The sequence below is a fragment of the Hemitrygon akajei genome, chromosome 5, assembly GCF_048418815.1.
Source record: "Hemitrygon akajei chromosome 5, sHemAka1.3, whole genome shotgun sequence".
NCBI classification, from domain to species: Eukaryota; Metazoa; Chordata; class Chondrichthyes; order Myliobatiformes; family Dasyatidae; genus Hemitrygon; species Hemitrygon akajei.
Genome location: NC_133128.1, coordinates 95,508,320 through 95,534,737, shown reverse-complemented (window position 1 = coordinate 95,534,737; position 26,418 = coordinate 95,508,320). Strand labels below are relative to the sequence as shown.

The 26,418-nt window shown below is 52.2% G+C and overlaps 1 protein-coding gene across 2 annotated transcripts in view; it reads right to left on the bottom strand.

Annotated features, from left to right (window-relative positions):
* LOC140728009 (pleckstrin homology-like domain family B member 1) overlaps positions 1-26,418 on the bottom strand; it is a 72,064-nt gene that overhangs the window by 11,347 nt on the left and 34,299 nt on the right. For both annotated transcript variants that reach the window (XR_012098983.1, XM_073046100.1), the window contains exons 3-6: positions 25,888-25,978; positions 23,052-23,198; positions 17,922-18,141; positions 16,641-16,726 (exon numbers count right to left, since the gene is read on the bottom strand). Coding sequence is in view for 1 of the 2 variants with exons in the window: in XM_073046100.1 (XP_072902201.1) it covers positions 16,641-16,726; positions 17,922-18,141; positions 23,052-23,198; positions 25,888-25,944 (510 nt within the window). In the remaining variant the exon portion in view is untranslated. The remainder of the gene's footprint in view (positions 1-16,640; positions 16,727-17,921; positions 18,142-23,051; positions 23,199-25,887; positions 25,979-26,418) is intronic.

Below are 26,418 nucleotides of genomic sequence, written 5' to 3'. Positions count from 1 at the left end.
GCACCCTGCCCCGTCATCCTTCGTTCTGCACCCTGCCCCATCATCCTTCGCTCTGCACCCTGCCCCATCATCCTTCGTTCTACACCCTGCCCCATCAACCTTCGTTCTACACCCTGCCCCATCAACCTTCGTTCTGCACCCTGCCCCATCACCCTTCGCTCTGCACCCTGCCCCGTCATCCTTCGTTCTGCACCCTGCCCCATCATCCTTCGTTCTGCCCCATGCCCCATCATCCTTCGTTCTGCACCCTGCCCCATCATCCTTCGTTCTGCACCCTGCCCCATCACCCTTCGCTCTGCACCCTGCCCCATCATCCTTCGTTCTACACCCTGCCCCATCACCCTTCGTTCTGCACCCTGCCCCATGCCCCATCATCCTTCGTTCTGCACCCTGCCCCATCATCCTTCGTTCTGCACCCTGCCCCATCACCCTTCGTTCTGCACCCTGCCCCATGCCCCATCATCCTTCGTTCTGCACCCTGCCCCATCACCCTTCGCTCTGCACCCTGCCCCATCATCCTTCGTTCTGCACCCTGCCCCATGCCCCATCATCCTTCGTTCTGCACCCTGCCCCATCACCCTTCGCTCTGCACCCTGCCCCATCACCCTTCGTTCTGCACCCTGCCCCATCACCCTTCGTTCTGCACCCTGCCCCATGCCCCATCATCCTTCGTTCTGCACCCTGCCCCATCATCCTTCGTTCTGCACCCTGCCCCATCATCCTTCGTTCTATGCCCTGCCCCATGCCCCATCATCCTTCGTTCTGCACCCTGCCCCATCATCCTTCGTTCTGCACCCTGCCCCATCACCCTTCGTTCTGCACCCTGCCCCATGCCCCATCATCCTTCGTTCTGCACCCTGCCCCATCATCCTTCGCTCTGCACCCTGCCCCATCATCCTTCGTTCTACACCCTGCCCCGTCATCCTTCGTTCTGCACCCTGCCCCATCACCCTTCGTTCTGCACCCTGCCCCATCATCCTTCGTTCTACACCCTGCCCCATCATCCTTCGTTCTGCACCCTGCCCCATGCCCCATCATCCTTCGCTCTGCACCCTGCCCCATCACCCTTCGTTCTACACCCTGCCCCATCATCCTTCGTTCTGCACCCTGCCCCATCACCCTTCGTTCGGCACCCTGCCCCATCATCCTTCGTTCTACACCCTGCCCCATCACCCTTCGCTCTGCACCCTGCCCCATCATCCTTCGTTCTACACCCTGCCCCATCACCCTTCGTTCTACACCCTGCCCCATCAACCTTCGTTCTGCACCCTGCCCCATCATCCTTCGTTCTGCACCCTGCCCCATCACCCTTCGCTCTGCACCCTGCCCCGTCATCCTTTGTTCTGCACCCTGCCCCGTCATCCTTCGTTCTGCATCCTGCCCCATCATCCTTCGCTCTGCACCCTGCCCCATCATCCTTCGTTCTACACCCTGCCCCATCAACCTTCGTTCTACACCCTGCCCCATCAACCTTCGTTCTGCACCCTGCCCCATCACCCTTCGCTCTGCACCCTGCCCCGTCATCCTTCGTTCTGCACCCTGCCCCATCATCCTTCGTTCTGACCCATGCCCCATCATCCTTCGTTCTGCACCCTGCCCCATCATCCTTCGTTCTGCACCCTGCCCCATCACCCTTCGCTCTGCACCCTGCCCCATCATCCTTCGTTCTACACCCTGCCCCATCACCCTTCGTTCTGCACCCTGCCCCATGCCCCATCATCCTTCGTTCTGCACCCTGCCCCATCATCCTTCGTTCTGCACCCTGCCCCATCACCCTTCGTTCTGCACCCTGCCCCATGCCCCATCATCCTTCGTTCTGCACCCTGCCCCATCACCCTTCGCTCTGCACCCTGCCCCATCATCCTTCGTTCTGCACCCTGCCCCATGCCCCATCATCCTTCGTTCTGCACCCTGCCCCATCACCCTTCGCTCTGCACCCTGCCCCATCACCCTTCGTTCTGCACCCTGCCCCATCACCCTTCGTTCTGCACCCTGCCCCATGCCCCATCATCCTTCGTTCTGCACCCTGCCCCATCATCCTTCGTTCTGCACCCTGCCCCATCATCCTTCGTTCTATGCCCTGCCCCATGCCCCATCATCCTTCGTTCTGCACCCTGCCCCATCATCCTTCGTTCTGCACCCTGCCCCATCACCCTTCGTTCTGCACCCTGCCCCATGCCCCATCATCCTTCGTTCTGCACCCTGCCCCATCATCCTTCGCTCTGCACCCTGCCCCATCATCCTTCGTTCTACACCCTGCCCCGTCATCCTTCGTTCTGCACCCTGCCCCATCACCCTTCGTTCTGCACCCTGCCCCATCATCCTTCGTTCTACACCCTGCCCCATCATCCTTCGTTCTGCACCCTGCCCCATGCCCCATCATCCTTCGCTCTGCACCCTGCCCCATCACCCTTCGTTCTACACCCTGCCCCATCATCCTTCGTTCTGCACCCTGCCCCATCACCCTTCGTTCGGCACCCTGCCCCATCATCCTTCGTTCTACACCCTGCCCCATCATCCTTCGTTCTGCACCCTGCCCCATGCCCCATCATCCTTCGCTCTGCACCCTGCCCCATCACCCTTCGTTCTACACCCTGCCCCGTCATCCTTCGTTCTGCACCCTGCCCCATCACCCTTCGTTCTGCACCCTGCCCCATCATCCTTCGTTCTACACCCTGCCCCATCATCCTTCGTTCTACGCCCTGCCCCATGCCCCATCATCCTTCGTTCTATGCCCTGCCCCATGCCCCATCATCCTTCGCTCTGCACCCTGCCCCATGCCCCATCATCCTTCGTTCTACACCCTGCCCCATCACCCTTCGTTCTGCACCCTGCCCCATGCCCCATCATCCTTCGCTCTGCACCCTGCCCCATGCCCCATCATCCTTCGCTCTGCACCCTGCCCCATCACCCTTCGTTCTACACCCTGCCCCATCACCCTTCGTTCTGCACCCTGCCCCATCACCCTTCGTTCTGCACCCTGCCCCATGCCCCATCATCCTTCGCTCTGCACCCTGCCCCATCATCCTTCGCTCTGCACCCTGCCCCATCACCCTTCGTTCTACACCCTGCCCCATCACCCTTCGTTCTGCACCCTGCCCCATCACCCTTCGTTCTGCACCTTGCCCCATCATCCTTCGTTCTACACCCTGCCCCATGCCCCATCATCCTTCGCTCTGCACCCTGCCCCATCACCCTTCGTTCTACACCCTGCCCCATCACCCTTCGCTCTGCACCCTGCCCCATCATCCTTCGTTCTACACCCTGCCCCATCATCCTTCGTTCTGCACCCTGCCCCATGCCCCATCATCCTTCGTTCTGCCCCATGCCCCATCATCCTTCGCTCTGCACCCTGCCCCATCACCCTTCGTTCTACACCCTGCCCCATCACCCTTCGTTCTACACCCTGCCCCATCACCCTTCGTTCTGCACCCTGCCCCATGCCCCATCATCCTTCGCTCTGCACCCTGCCCCATCACCCTTCGTTCTACACCCTGCCCCATCACCCTTCGCTCTGCACCCTGCCCCATCATCCTTCGTTCTACACCCTGCCCCATCATCCTTCGTTCTGCACCCTGCCCCATCATCCTTCGTTCTGCACCCTGCCCCATGCCCCATCATCCTTCGTTCTGCCCCATGCCCCATCATCCTTCGCTCTGCACCCTGCCCCATCACCCTTCGTTCTACACCCTGCCCCATCACCCTTCGTTCTGCACCCTGCCCCATCACCCTTCGTTCTGCACCCTGCCCCATGCCCCATCATCCTTCGCTCTGCACCCTGCCCCATCACCCTTCGTTCTACACCCTGCCCCATCATCCTTCGTTCTGCACCCTGCCCCATCACCCTTCGTTCTGCACCCTGCCCCATCATCCTTCGTTCTACACCCTGCCCCGTCATCCTTCGTTCTGCACCCTGCCCCATGCCCCATCATCCTTCGCTCTGCACCCTGCCCCATCATCCTTTGTTCTATACCCTGCCCCATGCCCCATCATCCTTCGCTCTGCACCCTGCCCCATCATCCTTCGTTCTATGCCCTGCCCCATGCCCCATCATCCTTCGTTCTGCACCCTGCCCCATGCCCCATCATCCTTCGCTCCGCACCTTGCCCCATCATCCTTCGTTCTATGCCCTGCCCCATGCCCCATCATCCTTCGCTCGGCACCCTGCCCCATCACCCTTCGTTCTACACCCTGCCCCATCACCCTTCGTTCTGCACCCTGCCCCATGCCCCATCATCCTTCGCTCTGCACCCTGCCCCATCATCCTTCGTTCTATGCCCTGCCCCATGCCCCATCATCCTTCGCTCGGCACCCTGCCCCATCACCCTTCGTTCTACACCCTGCCCCATCACCCTTCGTTCTGCACCCTGCCCCATGCCCCATCATCCTTCGCTCTGCACCCTGCCCCATCACCCTTCGTTCTGCACCCTGCCCCATCACCCTTCGTACTGCACCCTGCCCCATGCCCCATCATCCTTCGCTCTGCACCCTGCCCCATCATCCTTCGTTCTACACCCTGCCCCATCATCCTTCGTTCTACGCCCTGCCCCATGCCCCATCATCCTTCTTTCTATGCCCTGCCCCATGCCCCATCATCCTTCGCTCTGCACCCTGCCCCATGCCCCATCATCCTTCGTTCTATGCCCTGCCCCATGCCCCATCATCCTTCGCTCTGCACCCTGCCCCATCACCCTTCGTTCTGCACCCTGCCCCATCACCCTTCGTTCTGCACCCTGCCCCGTCATCCTTCGTTCTACACCCTGCCCCGTCATCCTTCGTTCTACGCCCTGCCCCATCATCCTTCGTTCTACACCCTGCCCCATCATCCTTCGTTCTACGCCCTGCCCCATCATCCTTCGTTCTATGCCCTGCCCCATGCCCCATCATCCTTCGTTCTACGCCCTGCCCCATCATCCTTCGTTCTGCACCCTGCCCCATCATCCTTCACTCTGCACCCTGCCCCAACATCCTTCGTTCTACACCCTGCCCCGTCATCCTTCGTTCTGCACCCTGCCCCATCACCCTTCGCTCTGCACCCTGCCCCATCACCCTTCGTTCTGCACCCTGCCCCATCACCCTTCGTTCTGCACCCTGCCCCATGCCCCATCATCCTTCGTTCTGCACCCTGCCCCATCATCCTTCGTTCTGCACCCTGCCCCATCATCCTTCGTTCTATGCCCTGCCCCATGCCCCATCATCCTTCGTTCTGCACCCTGCCCCATCATCCTTCGTTCTGCACCCTGCCCCATCACCCTTCGTTCTGCACCCTGCCCCATGCCCCATCATCCTTCGTTCTGCACCCTGCCCCATCATCCTTCGCTCTACACCCTGCCCCATCATCCTTCGTTCTACACCCTGCCCCGTCATCCTTCGTTCTGCACCCTGCCCCATCACCCTTCGTTCTGCACCCTGCCCCATCATCCTTCGTTCTACACCCTGCCCCATCATCCTTCGTTCTGCACCCTGCCCCATGCCCCATCATCCTTCGCTCTGCACCCTGCCCCATCACCCTTCGTTCTACACCCTGCCCCATCATCCTTCGTTCTGCACCCTGCCCCATCACCCTTCGTTCGGCACCCTGCCCCATCATCCTTCGTTCTACACCCTGCCCCATCACCCTTCGCTCTGCACCCTGCCCCATCATCCTTCGTTCTACACCCTGCCCCATCACCCTTCGTTCTACACCCTGCCCCATCAACCTTCGTTCTGCACCCTGCCCCATCATCCTTCGTTCTGCACCCTGCCCCATCACCCTTCGCTCTGCACCCTGCCCCGTCATCCTTTGTTCTGCACCCTGCCCCGTCATCCTTCGTTCTGCACCCTGCCCCATCATCCTTCGCTCTGCACCCTGCCCCATCATCCTTCGTTCTACACCCTGCCCCATCAACCTTCGTTCTACACCCTGCCCCATCAACCTTCGTTCTGCACCCTGCCCCATCACCCTTCGCTCTGCACCCTGCCCCGTCATCCTTCGTTCTGCACCCTGCCCCATCATCCTTCGTTCTGCCCCATGCCCCATCATCCTTCGTTCTGCACCCTGCCCCATCATCCTTCGTTCTGCACCCTGCCCCATCACCCTTCGCTCTGCACCCTGCCCCATCATCCTTCGTTCTACACCCTGCCCCATCACCCTTCGTTCTGCACCCTGCCCCATGCCCCATCATCCTTCGTTCTGCACCCTGCCCCATCATCCTTCGTTCTGCACCCTGCCCCATCACCCTTCGTTCTGCACCCTGCCCCATGCCCCATCATCCTTCGTTCTGCACCCTGCCCCATCACCCTTCGCTCTGCACCCTGCCCCATCATCCTTCGTTCTGCACCCTGCCCCATGCCCCATCATCCTTCGTTCTGCACCCTGCCCCATCACCCTTCGCTCTGCACCCTGCCCCATCACCCGTCGTTCTGCACCCTGCCCCATCACCCTTCGTTCTGCACCCTGCCCCATGCCCCATCATCCTTCGTTCTGCACCCTGCCCCATCATCCTTCGTTCTGCACCCTGCCCCATCATCCTTCGTTCTATGCCCTGCCCCATGCCCCATCATCCTTCGTTCTGCACCCTGCCCCATCATCCTTCGTTCTGCACCCTGCCCCATCACCCTTCGTTCTGCACCCTGCCCCATGCCCCATCATCCTTCGTTCTGCACCCTGCCCCATCATCCTTCGCTCTGCACCCTGCCCCATCATCCTTCGTTCTACACCCTGCCCCGTCATCCTTCGTTCTGCACCCTGCCCCATCACCCTTCGTTCTGCACCCTGCCCCATCATCCTTCGTTCTACACCCTGCCCCATCATCCTTCGTTCTGCACCCTGCCCCATGCCCCATCATCCTTCGCTCTGCACCCTGCCCCATCACCCTTCGTTCTACACCCTGCCCCATCATCCTTCGTTCTGCACCCTGCCCCATCACCCTTCGTTCGGCACCCTGCCCCATCATCCTTCGTTCTACACCCTGCCCCATCATCCTTCGTTCTGCACCCTGCCCCATGCCCCATCATCCTTCGCTCTGCACCCTGCCCCATCACCCTTCGTTCTACACCCTGCCCCGTCATCCTTCGTTCTGCACCCTGCCCCATCACCCTTCGTTCTGCACCCTGCCCCATCATCCTTCGTTCTACACCCTGCCCCATCATCCTTCGTTCTACGCCCTGCCCCATGCCCCATCATCCTTCGTTCTATGCCCTGCCCCATGCCCCATCATCCTTCGCTCTGCACCCTGCCCCATGCCCCATCATCCTTCGTTCTACACCCTGCCCCATCACCCTTCGTTCTGCACCCTGCCCCATGCCCCATCATCCTTCGCTCTGCACCCTGCCCCATGCCCCATCATCCTTCGCTCTGCACCCTGCCCCATCACCCTTCGTTCTGCACCCTGCCCCATGCCCCATCATCCTTCGCTCTGCACCCTGCCCCATGCCCCATCATCCTTCGCTCTGCACCCTGCCCCATCACCCTTCGTTCTACACCCTGCCCCATGCCCCATCATCCTTCGCTCTGCACCCTGCCCCATCACCCTTCGTTCTACACCCTGCCCCATCACCCTTCGCTCTGCACCCTGCCCCATCATCCTTCGTTCTACACCCTGCCCCATCACCCTTCGTTCTGCACCCTGCCCCATCACCCTTCGTTCTGCACCTTGCCCCATCATCCTTCGTTCTACACCCTGCCCCATGCCCCATCATCCTTCGCTCTGCACCCTGCCCCATCACCCTTCGTTCTACACCCTGCCCCATCACCCTTCGCTCTGCACCCTGCCCCATCATCCTTCGTTCTACACCCTGCCCCATCATCCTTCGTTCTGCACCCTGCCCCATGCCCCATCATCCTTCGTTCTGCCCCATGCCCCATCATCCTTCGCTCTGCACCCTGCCCCATCACCCTTCGTTCTACACCCTGCCCCATCACCCTTCGTTCTACACCCTGCCCCATCACCCTTCGTTCTGCACCCTGCCCCATGCCCCATCATCCTTCGCTCTGCACCCTGCCCCATCACCCTTCGTTCTACACCCTGCCCCATCACCCTTCGCTCTGCACCCTGCCCCATCATCCTTCGTTCTACACCCTGCCCCATCATCCTTCGTTCTGCACCCTGCCCCATCATCCTTCGTTCTGCACCCTGCCCCATGCCCCATCATCCTTCGTTCTGCCCCATGCCCCATCATCCTTCGCTCTGCACCCTGCCCCATCACCCTTCGTTCTACACCCTGCCCCATCACCCTTCGTTCTGCACCCTGCCCCATCACCCTTCGTTCTGCACCCTGCCCCATGCCCCATCATCCTTCGCTCTGCACCCTGCCCCATCACCCTTCGTTCTACACCCTGCCCCATCATCCTTCGTTCTGCACCCTGCCCCATCACCCTTCGTTCTGCACCCTGCCCCATCATCCTTCGTTCTACACCCTGCCCCGTCATCCTTCGTTCTGCACCCTGCCCCATGCCCCATCATCCTTCGCTCTGCACCCTGCCCCATCATCCTTTGTTCTATACCCTGCCCCATGCCCCATCACCCTTCGTTCTGCACCCTGCCCCATCACCCTTCGTTCTGCACCCTGCCCCATGCCCCATCATCCTTCGCTCTGCACCCTGCCCCATCATCCTTCGCTCTGCACCCTGCCCCATCACCCTTCGTTCTACACCCTGCCCCATCACCCTTCGTTCTGCACCCTGCCCCATCACCCTTCGTTCTGCACCTTGCCCCATCATCCTTCGTTCTACACCCTGCCCCATGCCCCATCATCCTTCGCTCTGCACCCTGCCCCATCACCCTTCGTTCTACACCCTGCCCCATCACCCTTCGCTCTGCACCCTGCCCCATCATCCTTCGTTCTACACCCTGCCCCATCACCCTTCGTTCTGCACCCTGCCCCATCACCCTTCGTTCTGCACCTTGCCCCATCATCCTTCGTTCTACACCCTGCCCCATGCCCCATCATCCTTCGCTCTGCACCCTGCCCCATCACCCTTCGTTCTACACCCTGCCCCATCACCCTTCGCTCTGCACCCTGCCCCATCATCCTTCGTTCTACACCCTGCCCCATCATCCTTCGTTCTGCACCCTGCCCCATGCCCCATCATCCTTCGTTCTGCCCCATGCCCCATCATCCTTCGCTCTGCACCCTGCCCCATCACCCTTCGTTCTACACCCTGCCCCATCACCCTTCGTTCTACACCCTGCCCCATCACCCTTCGTTCTGCACCCTGCCCCATGCCCCATCATCCTTCGCTCTGCACCCTGCCCCATCACCCTTCGTTCTACACCCTGCCCCATCACCCTTCGCTCTGCACCCTGCCCCATCATCCTTCGTTCTACACCCTGCCCCATCATCCTTCGTTCTGCACCCTGCCCCATCATCCTTCGTTCTGCACCCTGCCCCATGCCCCATCATCCTTCGTTCTGCCCCATGCCCCATCATCCTTCGCTCTGCACCCTGCCCCATCACCCTTCGTTCTACACCCTGCCCCATCACCCTTCGTTCTGCACCCTGCCCCATCACCCTTCGTTCTGCACCCTGCCCCATGCCCCATCATCCTTCGCTCTGCACCCTGCCCCATCACCCTTCGTTCTACACCCTGCCCCATCATCCTTCGTTCTGCACCCTGCCCCATCACCCTTCGTTCTGCACCCTGCCCCATCATCCTTCGTTCTACACCCTGCCCCGTCATCCTTCGTTCTGCACCCTGCCCCATGCCCCATCATCCTTCGCTCTGCACCCTGCCCCATCATCCTTTGTTCTATACCCTGCCCCATGCCCCATCATCCTTCGCTCGGCACCCTGCCCCATCACCCTTCGTTCTACACCCTGCCCCATCACCCTTCGTTCTGCACCCTGCTCCATGCCCCATCATCCTTCGCTCTGCACCCTGCCCCATCATCCTTCGTTCTATGCCCTGCCCCATGCCCCATCATCCTTCGCTCTGCACCCTGCCCCATCATCCTTCGTTCTATGCCCTGCCCCATGCCCCATCATCCTTCGTTCTGCACCCTGCCCCATGGCCCATCATCCTTCGCTCCGCACCTTGCCCCATCATCCTTCGTTCTATGCCCTGCCCCATGCCCCATCATCCTTCGCTCGGCACCCTGCCCCATCACCCTTCGTTCTACACCCTGCCCCATCACCCTTCGTTCTGCACCCTGCCCCATGCCCCATCATCCTTCGCTCTGCACCCTGCCCCATCATCCTTCGTTCTATGCCCTGCCCCATGCCCCATCATCCTTCGCTCGGCACCCTGCCCCATCACCCTTCGTTCTACACCCTGCCCCATCACCCTTCGTTCTGCACCCTGCCCCATGCCCCATCATCCTTCGCTCTGCACCCTGCCCCATCACCCTTCGTTCTGCACCCTGCCCCATCACCCTTCGTACTGCACCCTGCCCCATGCCCCATCATCCTTCGCTCTGCACCCTGCCCCATCATCCTTCGTTCTACACCCTGCCCCATCATCCTTCGTTCTACGCCCTGCCCCATGCCCCATCATCCTTCTTTCTATGCCCTGCCCCATGCCCCATCATCCTTCGCTCTGCACCCTGCCCCATGCCCCATCATCCTTCGTTCTATGCCCTGCCCCATGCCCCATCATCCTTCGCTCTGCACCCTGCCCCATCACCCTTCGTTCTGCACCCTGCCCCATCACCCTTCGTTCTGCACCCTGCCCCGTCATCCTTCGTTCTACACCCTGCCCCGTCATCCTTCGTTCTACGCCCTGCCCCATCATCCTTCGTTCTACACCCTGCCCCATCATCCTTCGTTCTACGCCCTGCCCCATCATCCTTCGTTCTATGCCCTGCCCCATGCCCCATCATCCTTCGTTCTACGCCCTGCCCCATCATCCTTCGTTCTGCACCCTGCCCCATCATCCTTCACTCTGCACCCTGCCCCAACATCCTTCGTTCTACACCCTGCCCCGTCATCCTTCGTTCTGCACCCTGCCCCGTCATCCTTCGTTCTGCACCCTGCCCCATCATCCTTCGTTCTACGCCCTGCCCCATCATCCTTCGTTCTACGCCCTGCCCCGTCATCCTTCGTTCTGCACCCTACCCCATCATCCTTCGTTCTACGCCCTGCCCCATCATCCTTCGTTCTACGCCCTGCCCCGTCATCCTTCGTTCTGCACCCTGCCCCGTCATCCTTCGTTCTGCACCCTGCCCCGTCATCCTTCGTTCTGCACCCTACCCCGTCATCCTTCGTTCTACGCCCTGCCCCATCATCCTTCGTTCTACGCCCTGCCCCATCATCCTTCGTTCTGCACCCTGCCCCATCATCCTTCGTTCTACGCCCTGCCCCATCATCCTTCGTTCTGCACCCTGCCCCATCATCCTTCGTTCTGCACCCTGCCCCATCATCCTTCGTTCTGCACCCTGCCCCATCATCCTTCGTTCTGCCCCATGCCCCATCATCCTTCGTTCTGCACCCTGCCCCATCATCCTTCGTTCTACACCCTGCCCCATCATCCTTCGTTCTGCACCCTGCCCCATCATCCTTCGTTCTGCACCCTGCCCCATCATCCTTCGTTCTACGCCCTGCCCCATCATCCTTCGTTCTACACCCTGCCCCATCATCCTTCGTTCTGCACCCTGCCCCATCATCCTTCGTTCTGCACCCTGCCCCATCATCCTTCGTTCTGCCCCATGCCCCATCATCCTTCGTTCTGCACCCTGCCCCATCATCCTTCGTTCTACACCCTGCCCCATCATCCTTCGTTCTGCACCCTGCCCCATCATCCTTCGTTCTACGCCCTGCCCCATCATCCTTCGTTCTACACCCTGCCCCATCATCCTTCGTTCTGCACCCTGCCCCATCATCCTTCGTTCTGCACCCTGCCCCATCATCCTTCGTTCTACACCCTGCCCCATCATCCTTCACTCTACACCCATGCCCCATCATCCTTCGCTCTGCACCCTGCCCCATCACCCTTCGTTCTACACCCTGCCCCATCATCCTTCACTCTACACCCTGCCCCATCATCCTTCACTCTACACCCTGCCCCATCATCCTTCGTTCTACGCCCTGCCCCATGCCCCATCATCCTTCGCTCTGCACCCTGCCCCATCATCCTTCACTCTGCACCCTGCCCCATCATGCTTCACTCTGCACCCTGCCCCATCATGCTTCACTCTACACCCTGCCCCATCATGCTTGACTCTACAAAGTAGGAGAAGATGCTGGAAACACTCAGCAGTTCAGGCAGCATCTGTGGAGAAGAAAGTGTTAACATAGGTGTACCTGTACTGCACTTATCTGCTACGCTAACATTGTATTTTCCATTGTTTTCTCTTTGTACTACATTACGTGTACCTGTCTACATACATACATCAGCTTTTCTGTGCCTCTTGGTATGTGTGACAATACTAAACCAATTACTAATTTCAGCCTTAATACTTTTCATTCAAATACATGTCTCCAACCCAAAGCATAAACTGTTTCTCTCTGCACATATGCCATCTGACCCAGAGCATAAGACAATAAGACATAGGAGCAGAATTAAGCCATTTGGCTAATCGAGTCTGCTTTTCATTCCATCATGACTGATCGCAGATCTCACTCAACCCCATACAACTGTCTTCTCATCATATCCTTTGATACCCTGACTCATCAGGAAACTATCAATTTCTGCCTTATATATACATATATATACCCACTACTCTTTGGCTAAAAGAATTCCTTCTTACCTTTGTTCTAAAAGATCACCCTTCAGTGGTGGCATACCCTCACCAGAGGAAACATCCTCTCCACATCCACCCTATCCAGTCCTTTCAACATTCATTAAGTTTTAATGAGATCCCCACACATTCTTCTAAATTCCAGTGAGCACAGGCCCCAAACTGCCAAACGCTCCTCATATTAACCCTTCATTCCTGGAATCATCCTCATGAACCTCCTCTGGACTCTCTCCAATGACAACACATTCTTTCTAAGATATGGGGCCCAAATCTCCTAGTGTCTTATAAAGCCTCAGTATTATCTCCTTGCTTTTATGTTCTATTTCCCTTGAAATAAATGCTAACATTGCATTTGCCTTCTTCATCACAGACTCAACCTGTAAATTAACCTTCTGCAAGTCTTGCACGAGAACTCATAAGTACCTCTGCTCCTCTATTGTTTGAACCTTCTCCCCATTTCGGTAATAGTCCACACTTTTGTTCCTTTTACCAAAATGCACTACCATACATTTCCCCACACTGTATTCCATCTGCCTGATTTTTGCCCATTCTTCCAATTTGTCTAAGTCCTGCTGCAATGACATTGCTTCCTCAGCACTACCTACCCCTCCACCTATCTTCATATCATCCGCAAACTGCCACACAGCCATCAATTTCATTATCCAAATTATTGACAAACAATGTGAAAAGTAACGGTCCCAATACTGACCTCTGAGGAACACCACTAGTCACTGGCAGCCAACCAGAAAAGGCCCCCTTTATTCCCACTCGCTGCCTCCTGCCTGTCAACCATTCCTCTGTCCATGTCAGTACCTTTCCTGTAACACCATGGGAATTTATCTTATTAAGCAGACTTATGTGTGGCACTTTATCAAATACCTTCTGAAAATCAAATTAAATGACATCTACTACCTCTCCTTTGTCCACCCTGCTTGTTACTTCCTCAAAAAACTCTAACAGATTTGTGAGGCAAGATTTCTCTTTGCAGAAACCATGCTGACTTATTTTATTTGGAGACTTATTTTATCATTAGTCTCCAAGTATCCCGAATCCTTAATTACAGACTCAAACATTTTCCCAGCCACTGAGGTTCGGCTAACTGGTTTATAATTTCCTTTCTTTTGCCTTCCTCCCTTCTTAAAGAGTGGAGTGACATTTGCAATCTCCCAGTCCTCCGGGACCATGCCAGAATCAATTGATTCTTGAAAGATCATGACCAATGCATCCGTTATCTCTTCAGCAACCTCTCTCAGGACTCTGGGATGTAGTCAGTCTGGTCCAGGTGACCTATACACCTGAAGACCTTTTAGTTTGCCTCACACTTTTTCCTTTGCAATAGCAATGGCACTCACTCCTGCTCACTGACATGCACAGACCTCTAGCACATTGCTAGAGCCTTCCACAGTGAAGACTGATGCAAAGTACCCATTAAGCTCATCTGCCATTTCTTTTCCCCCATTACTACCTCACCAGCATCATTTTCCAGTGTTCCAATATCAACTCTCACCTCCCTTTTACTCTTTATATAGCTGAAAAAAATTTCTGGTACCCTGCTTTATATTATTGGCTAGTTTGCCCTCATATTTAATCTTTTCCCTTCTTATAGCTTTTTTGGTTGTCTTTTGTTGGATTTTAAAAGCTTCCCAATTATCCAACTTCCCACTCACTTTTGCTACCTTATATGCCCTTTCCTTGGCTTTTATGCAGTCCTTAACATCCCTTGTCAGCCATGGTTGACTACTCTTGCCATTTGAGAAAAAGTTCTTCTGTGGGGAATATGTCTTATTCTCCATCTTGTGAACGGTTCCCAGAAACTTCAGCCATCTCTGTTCTGCCGTTATCCCCACCAGTATCATCCTCCAGTCCACCTGGGCAAGTTCCTCTCTCACGCCTCTGTAATTCCCTTTATTCCATTGTGATACTGAAACATGTGAGTTATGCTTCTCCCTCTCAAACTGCAGTATGAATTCAATTATATCATGATCACTGCTTCCTAAGGGTTCCTTTACGTTAAGCTCCCTAATAAGATCTGGGTTGTTACACAACACCCTGTCTAAGATGGCCTTTCCCCGAGTAGGCTCAAGCGCAAGCTGCTCTAAAAAGCCATTCTCATAGGCATTCAACAAACTCTGACACCAATCTGATTTTCCCAATCCGCTTGCATATTGAAGTCCCCCATTACAATTGTGTCATTATCCTTATTACATGTCTTTTCTAGCTCCCTATGCAACCTCAACCCCACATCTTGGCTACTATTTGGAGGCCTATATAGGATTCCCATAATGCTTTTTTTACCCATGCAGTTTCTTAACTCCACCCACAAAGATTCAACATTCTCTGACCCTTTGTCACTGCTTTCTAAAGGTGTAATTCCATCTCTTACCAACAGAGATACACCACTGCCCATGCCTTCCTGCCTGTCCTTCTGGTACTAAATACATCCTTTGATGTTAAGCTCCCAACTATGGTCCTCTTTCAGCCACGACTCAATGATGCTGAGTGTTTCCCAATATTTCGTATTTTTATTTCAGATTTCTAGTGGCTGCTGTTTTTCATTTTTTTTCAGAGAAGCAGGAATGACCCTACTCTGTATTCTGCCTTCAGCTCGCTCTAAACTGCAGCTCAGGAGAACGTGTAAACCCACACCAGGGGATTAGGCAGCCTTGGTTTCATAGAAACATAGAAAACCTACAGCACAATACAGGCCCTTCAGCCCATAATGCTGTGCCGAACATGTCACGTACTTTAGAAATTACCTAGTGTTACCCATAGCCCTCTGTTTTTCTGAGCTCCATGTACCCTGTCCAGGAGTCTCTTAAAAGACCCTATTGTATCTGCTTTCACCACAGTCGCTGGCAACCCATTCCACGCACACACCACTCTCTGCATAAAAAACTTAGCCCTGACATCTCCTCTATTCCTACTTCCAAGCACTTTAAAACTGTGCCCTCTTGTTCTAGCCATTTCAGCCCTGGGAAAAAGCCTCTGACTAGCCACACGATCAGTGCCTCTCATCATCTTATACACCTCTATCAGGTCACCTCTCATCCTCCATCACTCCAAAGAGAAAAGGCCAAGTTCACTCAACCTGTTTTCATAAGGCATGCTCCCCAATCCAGGCAACATCCTTGTAAATCTCCTCTGCACACTTTCTATGGTTTCCACATCCTTCCTGTAGTGAGGCAACCAGAACTGAGCACAGTACTCCAAGTGGGGTCTGACCAGGGTTCTATATAGCTGCAACATTACCTCTCGGCTCCTAAACTCAATCCCACGATTGATGAAGGCTAATACACCGTACACCTTCTTAACCACAGAGTCAACCTGCCAGCAGCTTTGAGTGTCCTATGGACTCGGACCCCAAGATCCCTCTGATGCTCCACACTGCCAAGAGTCTTACCATTAATACTATATTCTGTCATCATATTTGACCTACCAAAATGAACCACCTCGCACTTATCTGGGTTGACTCCATCTGCCACCTCAGCCCAGTTTTGCATCCTATCAATGTCCCACTGTAACCTCTGATGGCCCTCCACACTATCCATAACACCTCCAACCTTTATGTCATCAGCAAACTTACTAACCCATCCCTCCACTTCCTCATCCAGGTCATTTATAAAAATCACGAAGAGAAGGGGTCCCAGAACAGATCCTTGAGGCACACCACTGGTCACCAAAGAATTCCTGAACGTTTTTACCAGGGACTAATTTTTATATTCATATGTATGATGATGAAACAAAAGTCTGAATTTGTGATTGAGTGCAGGTGTCTCTCTGCCTGACATCAGTAAAGGCACGGTTCTGAAGTCAACATGTCTGTCAGTGGTGGGTTAAGTGACTGGCTGTTACAGTGTGGATGTTTTAAGAGGTGGAAACTGCACTTCACTTTGCAGAAACTTCATATCTGCTTGGCCAGCTGGTTACAGGGTCTGCAACCTTTACACCAGATGGCACGGTAAAAATTAACAGAAGCTTCTTTACCTTGTACGCACTCTTCAAATGGTCGTAGTACACCTCCTCGATGGCTTGGAAATAGATCACTCCTTTCAATTTGGTTTCGTGTTTGTCTGCAGGAAGATAACAGTGAGAGCTTCAGTGCTGGCAGATTAAACACTTACACACAATCTGCTGGAGGAACTCAATGGGTCAAGCTACATCTGTGGAGGGAAGAAAGTGTCAAAGTTTCAGGTTGAAACCCTGCATCAGGACATTGGTATCTCCCCCGGCCCACCACGACCAAGGCTGTTTGAACCCTCTGAGTTCTCCCACCAGATCGTGTGTTGCTCTATCTGCTGGTTCTTGTATCTCCACTGTCTGCTGGTTCTTGTATCCCCATGTCTGCTGGGTTCTTGTATCCCCACTGTCTGCTGGTTCTTGTATCCCCACTGTCTGTTGGTTCTTGTATCTCCACTGTCTGCTGGTTCTTGTATCCCCATGTCTGCTGGGTTCTTGTATCCCCACTGTCTGCTGGTTCTTGTATCCCCATGTCTGCTGGGTTCTTGTATCCCCACTGTCTGCTGGTTCTTGTATCCCCATGTCTGCTGGGTTCTTGTATCCCCACTGTCTGTTGGTTCTTGTATCTCCACTGTCTGCTGGTTCTTGTATCTCCACTTACACACCTCAGCCTGGGAGTAGTTGATGAAGGTGCTTAAACATAGAGTGATTTGCAGTGAAGCGGAGGCACAGTCAAAGACCTGAAGTGACCGAGGGGAAGGACTGGCACAACCATGTCAGTGTGCACAATGCATTGGTGGTGCACTTTGATACAAGAAAGGAAACTGAATGGAGGGAAAGGATGAACAGGGTTACTGGGGAAGAAACAGGGAATTCATTGGCTGGATATCTCTAACAACAATGTCACAGGTAGACCGGGTGATGAAGCAACACACACAAAATGCTGGGGGAGCTCAGCAGGCCAGGGAGCATCTATGGAAAAGAGTACAGTCGATGTTTCAGGTCGAGAACCTTCATCCATGAAAGGTCTCGGCCCAAAACATTGAATGTATCTTTTTTGCCTGGCCTGCTGAGATCCCCAGCATTTTGTGTGTGTTAAGTGGGGATCTTGCATGGCATGGACCAATTAGAATGGAGGGCCAGTTTCTGTGCTGAGTTACTCTGTAACAACGGACAAACACAGGAGATGGAGAGATAACCCCAGCCTGCTGTGCACGAGCCAAGGGTTTAACAAGGGGTCTTTGCCCATTGACGGAGCCAGGCCCACGTATACCCACGTGCATAACAGGAGAGGGTCCGTTTACCCACCTGCATAATAGGAGAGGGTCCGTTTAGTCCTGTTGAAAACAAACCAGCGTTTCTTCCAGGTTTTAATTTTGCCACCCATTTTGATCAAGAAGCCTCTGCAGGTCTTCTCTGTGAGGGACACATGGTAGCAAGTCTCAACGTTGTGTCCAGCTGCTTCAATATGGGCTCGCAAGTCAAAGTCTTCCTTTCTGACTGGGAGGTAGCGAGTCAGTGGCCTGGCCTGTCGGCACAAAGTCAAAGTCGAGTTTCTTGTATGTGGGGTGCAATGAAAGACTTGCCAGGCACACAGCATTAACAAAAAAACGTAATTTAAGCATAAAATATATGCATTTATACAAGAAAGAACACAACTAGAACAAGTAAATAAGGCACATTGTAGTGTAGAGTGGTCATAGTGTTGCTACTCCGGTAGTAATTGGGGTTCTGTAGATTGGTTCAAAACCAAAAGGAAATAGCTGTTCTTGAACCTGGTGATGTAGGACTTCAGGCTTCTGTACGAGGACAGAGCTGAGGGCATCTGCAAATAGTGTCTACAATGAGCTGGTTGTCTGATCAGGGAAACTCCTGCTGATCATTCCATTGGCTGAACAGCACAATATGTGATTACTACTTTGTAAGGTGTGCATCTAATTCCTTCTCCGCGCTGCGCCACGGGGAACAATGAACAGCCCATTCACTGATAACACACACCCACACAGCCCAGCAACACATATCCATGCTGGATCAGGATAATCCCATTGCCTCATTCTCTCCGATTTCCTTTTGATACGGGTGTTTACCAATTGTTTATGTTGCCTCTCATGGCAGAGTTCCATCACTTATTTCTCAGTGACCCACTCTCACTCACTTATCTGTTATCTCTCACAGCCTTAAGTAAATGACACTCATTTATTCTCGAAAGTGCTGTCACAGGTAGACAAGGTTGTAATGAAAGCTTTGGGTACATTGGCCTTCATAAATCAAAGTATTGAGTACAGGAGATGTTATGAGATGTTTGAGATGTTATGTTGAAGCTGTACAAGATGTTGGTGAGGCCTAATTTGGAGTATTGCATACAGTTTTGATCACCGACCTACAATAAAGATATAAATCAGATTGAAAGAGTGCAGAAAAAATTCACAAGGATGTTGCCGGGTCTGCAGGACCTGTATTATAAGGAAAGATTGAGTAGGTTAAGACTGCATTCCTTAGAACAGAAGATTGAGAGATTTAACAGAGGTATACAAACTAATGAGGGGCATAGATAAGGTAAATGCGAGCAGGCTTTTTCCACTGAGGTTAGGTGGAACTACAGCCAGAGGTCATGGGTTGAGGGTGAAAGGTGAAATGTTTAGGAGAACATGAGCGTAAACTTCTTCACTCAGAGGGTCGTGAGAGTGTGGAATGAGCTGCCAGGACAAAGCTTAATTTCAATGTTTAAGAGAAGTTAGAATAGGCACATAGAATGTAGGGATATGGAGGGCTGTGGTCCCGGTGCAGGTTGATGGAAGCAGGCAGTTTAAATGGTTTTGCAAAGACTAGATGGGCTGAAGGGTCTGTTTCTGTGCTGTACCCTTCTATGACTCGCCCACAGCCCTGTGTCAACTTAGCCACTGCCCTGCATCGTCCTGTATAAATACAAAGCTAACTCCGCAGTCCTGTCTCAAATACAAACTTAATCCCACTGCTCTGTCCACAGTGTGTATCAATATCAGACAAATTCCACTACCCGCTCCCTCCCCAGAGTACCAAACTAATCTCAATCCATTCTCACCCGGTACCATTCGCAAACTACTGACACTGAACTAACCTATCAGAATCATTGAACATACAATAGTACAGCACATCACAGGCCCTTCGGCCCACAATGTTGTGCCAACCCTCAAACCCTGCCTCCCATATAACCCCCCACTTTAAATTCCTCCATATACCTGTCTAGTAGTCTCTTAAACTTTACTAGTGTATCTGCCTCCACCACTGACTCAGGCAGTGCATTCCACGCACCAACCACTCTCTGAGTGAAAAACCTTCCTCTAATATCCCCCCTGAACTTCCCACCCCCTACCTTAAAGCCATGTCCTCTTGTACTGAGCAGTGGTGCCCTGGGGAAGAGGCACTGGCTGTCCACTCTGTCTGTTCCTCTTAATATCTTGTACACCTCTATCATGTCTCCTCTCATCCTCCTTCTCTCCAAAGAGTAAAGCCCTAGCTCCCTTAATCTCTGATTATAATCCATACTCGCTAAACCGGGCAGCATCCTGGTAAATCTCCTCTGTACCTTTTCCAATGCTTCCACATCCTTCCTATAGTGAGGCGACCAGAACTGGACACAGTACTTCAAGTGTGGCCTAACCAGAGTTTTATAGAGCTGCATCATTACATCGCGTCTCTTAAATTCTATACCTCGACTTATGAAAGCTAACACCCCATAAGCTTTCTTAACTACCCTATCTACCTGTGAGGCAACTTTCAGGGATCTGTGGACATGTACCCCCAGATCCCTCTGCTCCTCCACACTACCAAGTATCTGCCATTTACTTTGTACTCTGTCATGGAGTTTGTTCTTCCAAAGTGTACCACCTCACACTTCTCCGGGTTGAACTCCATCTGCCACTTCTCAGCCCACTTCTGCATCCTATCAATGTCTCTCTGCAATCTTCAACAATCCTCTACACTATCTACAACACCACCAACCTTTGTGTCATCTGCAAACTTGCCAACCCACCCTTCTACCCCCACATCCAGGTTGTTAATAAAAACCACAAAAAGTAGAGGTCCCAGAACAGATCCTTGTGGGACACCACTAGTCACAACCCTCCAATCTGAATGTACTCCCTCCGCCACGACCCTCTGCTTTCTGCAGGCAAGCCAATTCTGAATCCACCTGGCCAAACTTCCCTGGATCCCATGCCTTCTGACTTTCTGAATAAGCCTACTGTGTGGAACCTTGTCAAATGCCTTACTAAAATCCATGTAGATCACATCCACTGCACTACCCTCATCTATATGCCTGGTCACCTCCTCAAAGAACTCTACTGGGCTTCTTAGACATGATCTGCCCTTCACAAAGCCATGCTTTAGAGATCAACCATGATTCTCTAAATGCCCATAGATCCTATCTCTAAGAATCTTTTCCAACAGCTTTCCCACCACAGACGTAAGGCTCACTGGTCTATAATTACCCAGACTACCCCCACCACCTTTTTTGAACAAGGGGACAACATTCGCCTCCCTCCAATCCTCCGGTACCATTCCCGTGGACAACGAGGACTTAAAGGTCCTAGCCAGAGGCTCAGCAATCTCTTCCCTCGCCTCGTGGAGCAGCCTGGGGAATATTCCGTCAGGCCCCGGGGACATTCGTCCTAATGTATTTTAACAACTCCAACACCTCCTCTCCCTTAATATCAACATGCTCCAGAACATCAACCTCACTCATATTGTCCTCACCGTCATCAAGTTCCCTCTCAGTGGTGAATCCGAAGAGAAGTATTCATTGAGGACCTTGTTCACTTCCACAGCCTCCAGGCACATCTTCCCACCTTTATCTCTAATCGGTCCTACCTTCACTCCTATCATCCTTTTGTTCTTCACATAATTGAAGAATGCCTTGGGGTTTTCCTTTACCCCAAGTAAATAAATTACAGTATACATATATTGAATAGACTAAAATATGTGCAAAATCAGAAATAGTGTACAGGTAGTCCCCAAGTTACGAACGTCTGACTTACGGACAACTCGTACTTACAAACTGAGGAACGAGAACGCCATCCATCATTTTAAGTCGGATCTCAACGCTGTCCGTCATTTTAAGCCATTGCCGTTGACACTGCGTTGAGTGTTTAACTTTGTATTTGGCTTAAATTTTTCTTAGTAAGATTCACCCTGACCACCCCCCCACCCCCCCACATTCCGGTCGGCTGATGGCGCAGTGAGTTCAGCACCGGGCTGGAGAACGGAGGTTCCCGAGTTTGATTTAGTGACAGATCACTCCCGTGCCTTGTTGACATCGAGCTTGCAACTCAACCTCGTAAAAAAAACACTGCCACCTCCAGTTTAAATTCCCACATGGAATATCATGGAGGATCAAATACCCAAACCCAGCACAGCCCCCACTTGTCCCATTTAACCTGTCTCAGTGCGGACCTGGGGAATTCAGTGTGGTGGGCCTTAGGACCCAGCAGTCCTCGGGAGCCGGCGGAGCTCAGGACCCGCCGCCCACAGTGTTTCTGTTCCATTGACGGGAAGCAATTGTGATTGAAAATAAAGTGGAAATAATAAAGCGTTTGGAAAGAGGTGAAATGCCATCGGTCATTGGAAAAGTGTTAGGCTACAGTCGGTCAACGATCGGAATAATTTTAAAGGATAATGGATAAAGTGAGAATAATGGAGCATGTGAAAGGTCTTGCCCCGATGAAAGCAACACAATGGTTTAATTATTGGAATACATACGTTTCTTAAGTGTCTTATATGCATAGAAAGGTAAAATATATACTATATACTAAGACAAACGTTTGACTAACTGACGCTAAATAATACTGGATGTACTTGTAAGACACTTAGAACAATGTCCATTTGAGTGCAAAGATGGTCACGGTGACTAGGGTTATAACAACACACAAAATGCTGGGGCACTCAGCGGGTCAGGCAGCACCTATGGAAGGAAATAGACAACCAGCATTTCAGGTTGGGACCTCATGACTCAGATAGTGGGGATCTTTGATGACCTTCTCGAGGTAGTGCCTTCTGTTATTACTACTAATTGTAGTGATCTCTGTGTAAACAAAACTTACCCCTCAGAACCCTTTCACAAATCCTTACTCCCATCTTCACCTATGTTCCCTTGTCTTTGGGAAATGGATTTTGGATATCTATCCCTCTTATAATGTTATATATTTCCTTCAGGTCATCATTGCTCCAGGGACAACTTCTCCCCGTCACTAAATTCCTCCAATCCGAAAAACATCTCCTCTGCACTCTCTCCGGTGCAACCATATTGTGAGATAAGGTGAGTACTGGCTTTGGGGACCCTAAATGGAGATTTATAAAAGACATAGAGCCATTTCATAAAGTCGAGGGCTGCAGAATTCAACAGAACTGGGCTAGCACCAGATGCCAGGCTCCAGGTCCCGGATCAACGTACACATCAAGTACCTGCCATCGCTGCTTTTCTCGCAGTTTAACTTCCTTCTCGATCAGCTGCTGCCTGCGTTCTGTCTCCTCCTGCAGCCTTTTCTCCAGCTGCTCCCTGCGGCACCGTTCCTCTTGCAACGCCTGCTTCTTCGCCTCCATTTCCCGCTCCTCCAAAACCAGGAGAAAAGAACATCAGTTAACCAATCTGGCAGAAAAGCAGCACGTGACTTTGTCCAATGGAGACTGCTTCTCTCTTCAAAGTATAAACATCAACAACTAAAGCAGTGTAAAATCCTCTCCACCACTTCTGTTCCTCAGATTATTACACACCCAGCCAGCATTAAAGTCAATGAGGAACCCAGACAGTATCCAGTCCGAGGAAGAGACTCTTAGTTCTGCCTTTACACTAGACGATGGCAGTGTTAATGTGGGTGCAGTTGTACATGGCACTCCAGAATGAAGCACATTCACAAAGGGCAGTAGAACAACCACATTCAGCATTACCAATAGAATTTACAGTATCACAATTTTAAGCTGTAAAGGTGCAGAAAAAAACTGGGATATTGATGCTGGGGTTTGGCCGTGGTACTGTCATTAAATCTCAAGGATTGGTGGTTCCTGGAAATAATCATTGTCTTTGCGTGAATGTTGCTTGCCATTTATCAGCCTAGGTCTTGTTAGGGTACGGCCTCATTTTCTGAGGAGCTGCAAATGGAATTGAACAGTCATCAATTGTCAGTGAACATCCCCACGCTTGGCCTCATGATGGATGGAAATGATGGGGCAAGTGAGGATGTTTGGAGCCTAGGGCACCGCCCTCAGCAACTCTTAGAGGAATCAATGATTGGCTAACCTCCATTGACCACAACCAACTTCAGAGTGGTTTAATAAATTATTGTTCCCTGTACCAAGGTAGAGTGAAAAACTTCAGAACACACACATAATGCTGGAGGAACTCAGCAGGTCAGGCAGCATCTTGCATTACATCCATACAGTCATTTTCACTGAGGTGGTACAATGGCAAAAACACAGAATGAAGTGTTAACAGTTACAGATAAAGTACAGTACAGAGAGGCAATAAGGTGCAAGGCCATGATAAGGTAGACTGGGAGATGAGAAGTCCATCGGGGTAGAAGCTGTCCTTGAGCTTGGTGGCACGTGCTTTCAGGGTCTCTAAGCTTCTGCTCGATGGGGGGGCGGGGGTGGTGAGGAGAGGTATGTGGTGGGTGGGGTATAGACCAAGTGCATGGAAGGGAGACTAGCTTTTGTGCTGGACTGGCCTGCCCACAACTCTCTGCAGATTCTTGCAGCCTCGGACAGAGTGCTGCCACAGCAAACTATGATGGATCTGGATAGATCACTCCTGAGTTTCGACCTTCCCCTTCAATGTCCACTGACTTCAGCTTTAACAGTGATGGCCACACTGAATCAAACACTGTCTTGATGCTGGAGGCAATTACTTTCATCTTTGGCATTGCACCAAGATGGACCCGGAGTGGTCAATGGGTTATTGCTAACAGCATTGTTGACAACACCATTACCCACTTTGCAAGTGATGAACGTGTCAGAAGTAATGAAAATGGAATGGCATGGTGGTGTATTCAGTACTGCAGTTGAATGTTGACTGGTTGTTGCAGAACCAGCCGTTTCTTGATATAAAGTGGAGTGAATCGATTTGGCTGAAGAGGGGATCTATGATGATGGGATACACAGGAAGGCCCTGTTTCCCTCAGCAGAATCAGATTTATCATCACATGATCTGAAATTTGTTGTTTGAAGGCAGAAGTACAGTACAAAATTATAAAACAAATCAACAGTCGAAAATAAAAGCAACAATGAAGTAGTGTCCATGGACAATTGAAAAAGCTGATGGCAGAGGGGAAGAAGCTGCTCCTGAATCATTGAGCGAGGTTTGGCCGGCTCCTGTGCTTCCTCGTTGGTAGAAATAAAAGAGGACTCATCTCAGATGGTGAAGTTCCTTAATGATAGATGTTGCCTTCTTGAAGCACTGCCTGTTAAAGATGCCTTTGATGGAGCTGGCTGAGTCCACAAGCCCCCACAGCCTCTTTCAATCCTGTGCATGGAGCTCCTGAACCGGGTTGTGATGCCACCAGTCAGAATGCTCTCCACTATACATCTATAGAAGTCTCGGTGACCTATGAAATTTCCTCGGACTCCTAATAGAGCTGCTGGCTGGCCTTCATGACTGCATCAATGTTTTGGGCCCAGGAAAGGAGATATTGAAACCCAGGAACTTGAAGCTGCTCACCCTTTCCACCACTGACCCCTAAGGACTAGTGTGTAGTCCCACTATCAACTCCTTAGTCTGGCTGACATTGAGTGTGAGGGTGTTGTTGTGACACCACTCAAACAGCTGATCTATCTCGGTCTTGTATGCCGCCTAGTTACCATATGGCATTTTACCAGAATCAGTGCTAACAGTCGTTCAGAGACAGGGATCTAACATATTCATTGTAATATTAACAAAAAAGGAATAGTTGTGAGACCTTAAAATCACTGCCTGGAAGGTTGGCTGAGACCAGAGTGAACAAGTGCCTGCAGTAGGAGAGAGGGATCAGTCTGAACCAGCATGAAAACACTGACGGATCTTTGCTACTGTCAGTACTGTGTATGACCCACCCAGTGTTACAGCTTCTGTGTCGTGAGACAGCCCTGAACAGAGAGTGTTTGTGAACTGCTTACAAGGTCTGTTTCTTTTGGCATAGAAGGTGACAATGAAATGAATTTCAGGTTTGTAAACATTTCCAGAGCACTCAGAGCTCATTGAGATAGAAACGAAGAGAGATTAAGGTGATGACAGTGTGAAATCACCCCAGAAGCTGGGAATGGAACTCACTTTGCTCTCGATGAGCCACGCTTTCTCAGCCTGAGCCTCCTTCAGAAGACGTTCCATCTCCTCAAGTTTTGCAACATTGAACGTACTGGCACTGCACACAAGCATACAAACCATGAAAAACATGTTGAAAGTTAATAATGCAAAGAGAAGTAATGTTGATATTGAATCCTCATTCACCACTTGTGCTGGCAGTTCATTCCACACTCTCACCACCCTCTGAGTGAAAAAGATCCCCTTATGTTCCCCTTAAACATTCCACCTTTCATCTTTCGCCTCTAATTCTTGTTTCACCCAACTTCAGTGGAAAAAGTCTGCTTGCGTTTACCCTATCTATACCCCTCAGATTTTTGTATAGCTCTAAAAAATCTCCCCTCAATCTTCAATGCTCCAGAGAATAAAGTCCTAACGCATTGGACCGTTCCCTACAACTCAGGTCTTCAAGTCCTGACAACATCCTTGTAAATTTTCTCTGCACTCTTTCATTCATATTGACATCTTTCCTGTAGGTGGGTAACTAAAACTGCACACAAT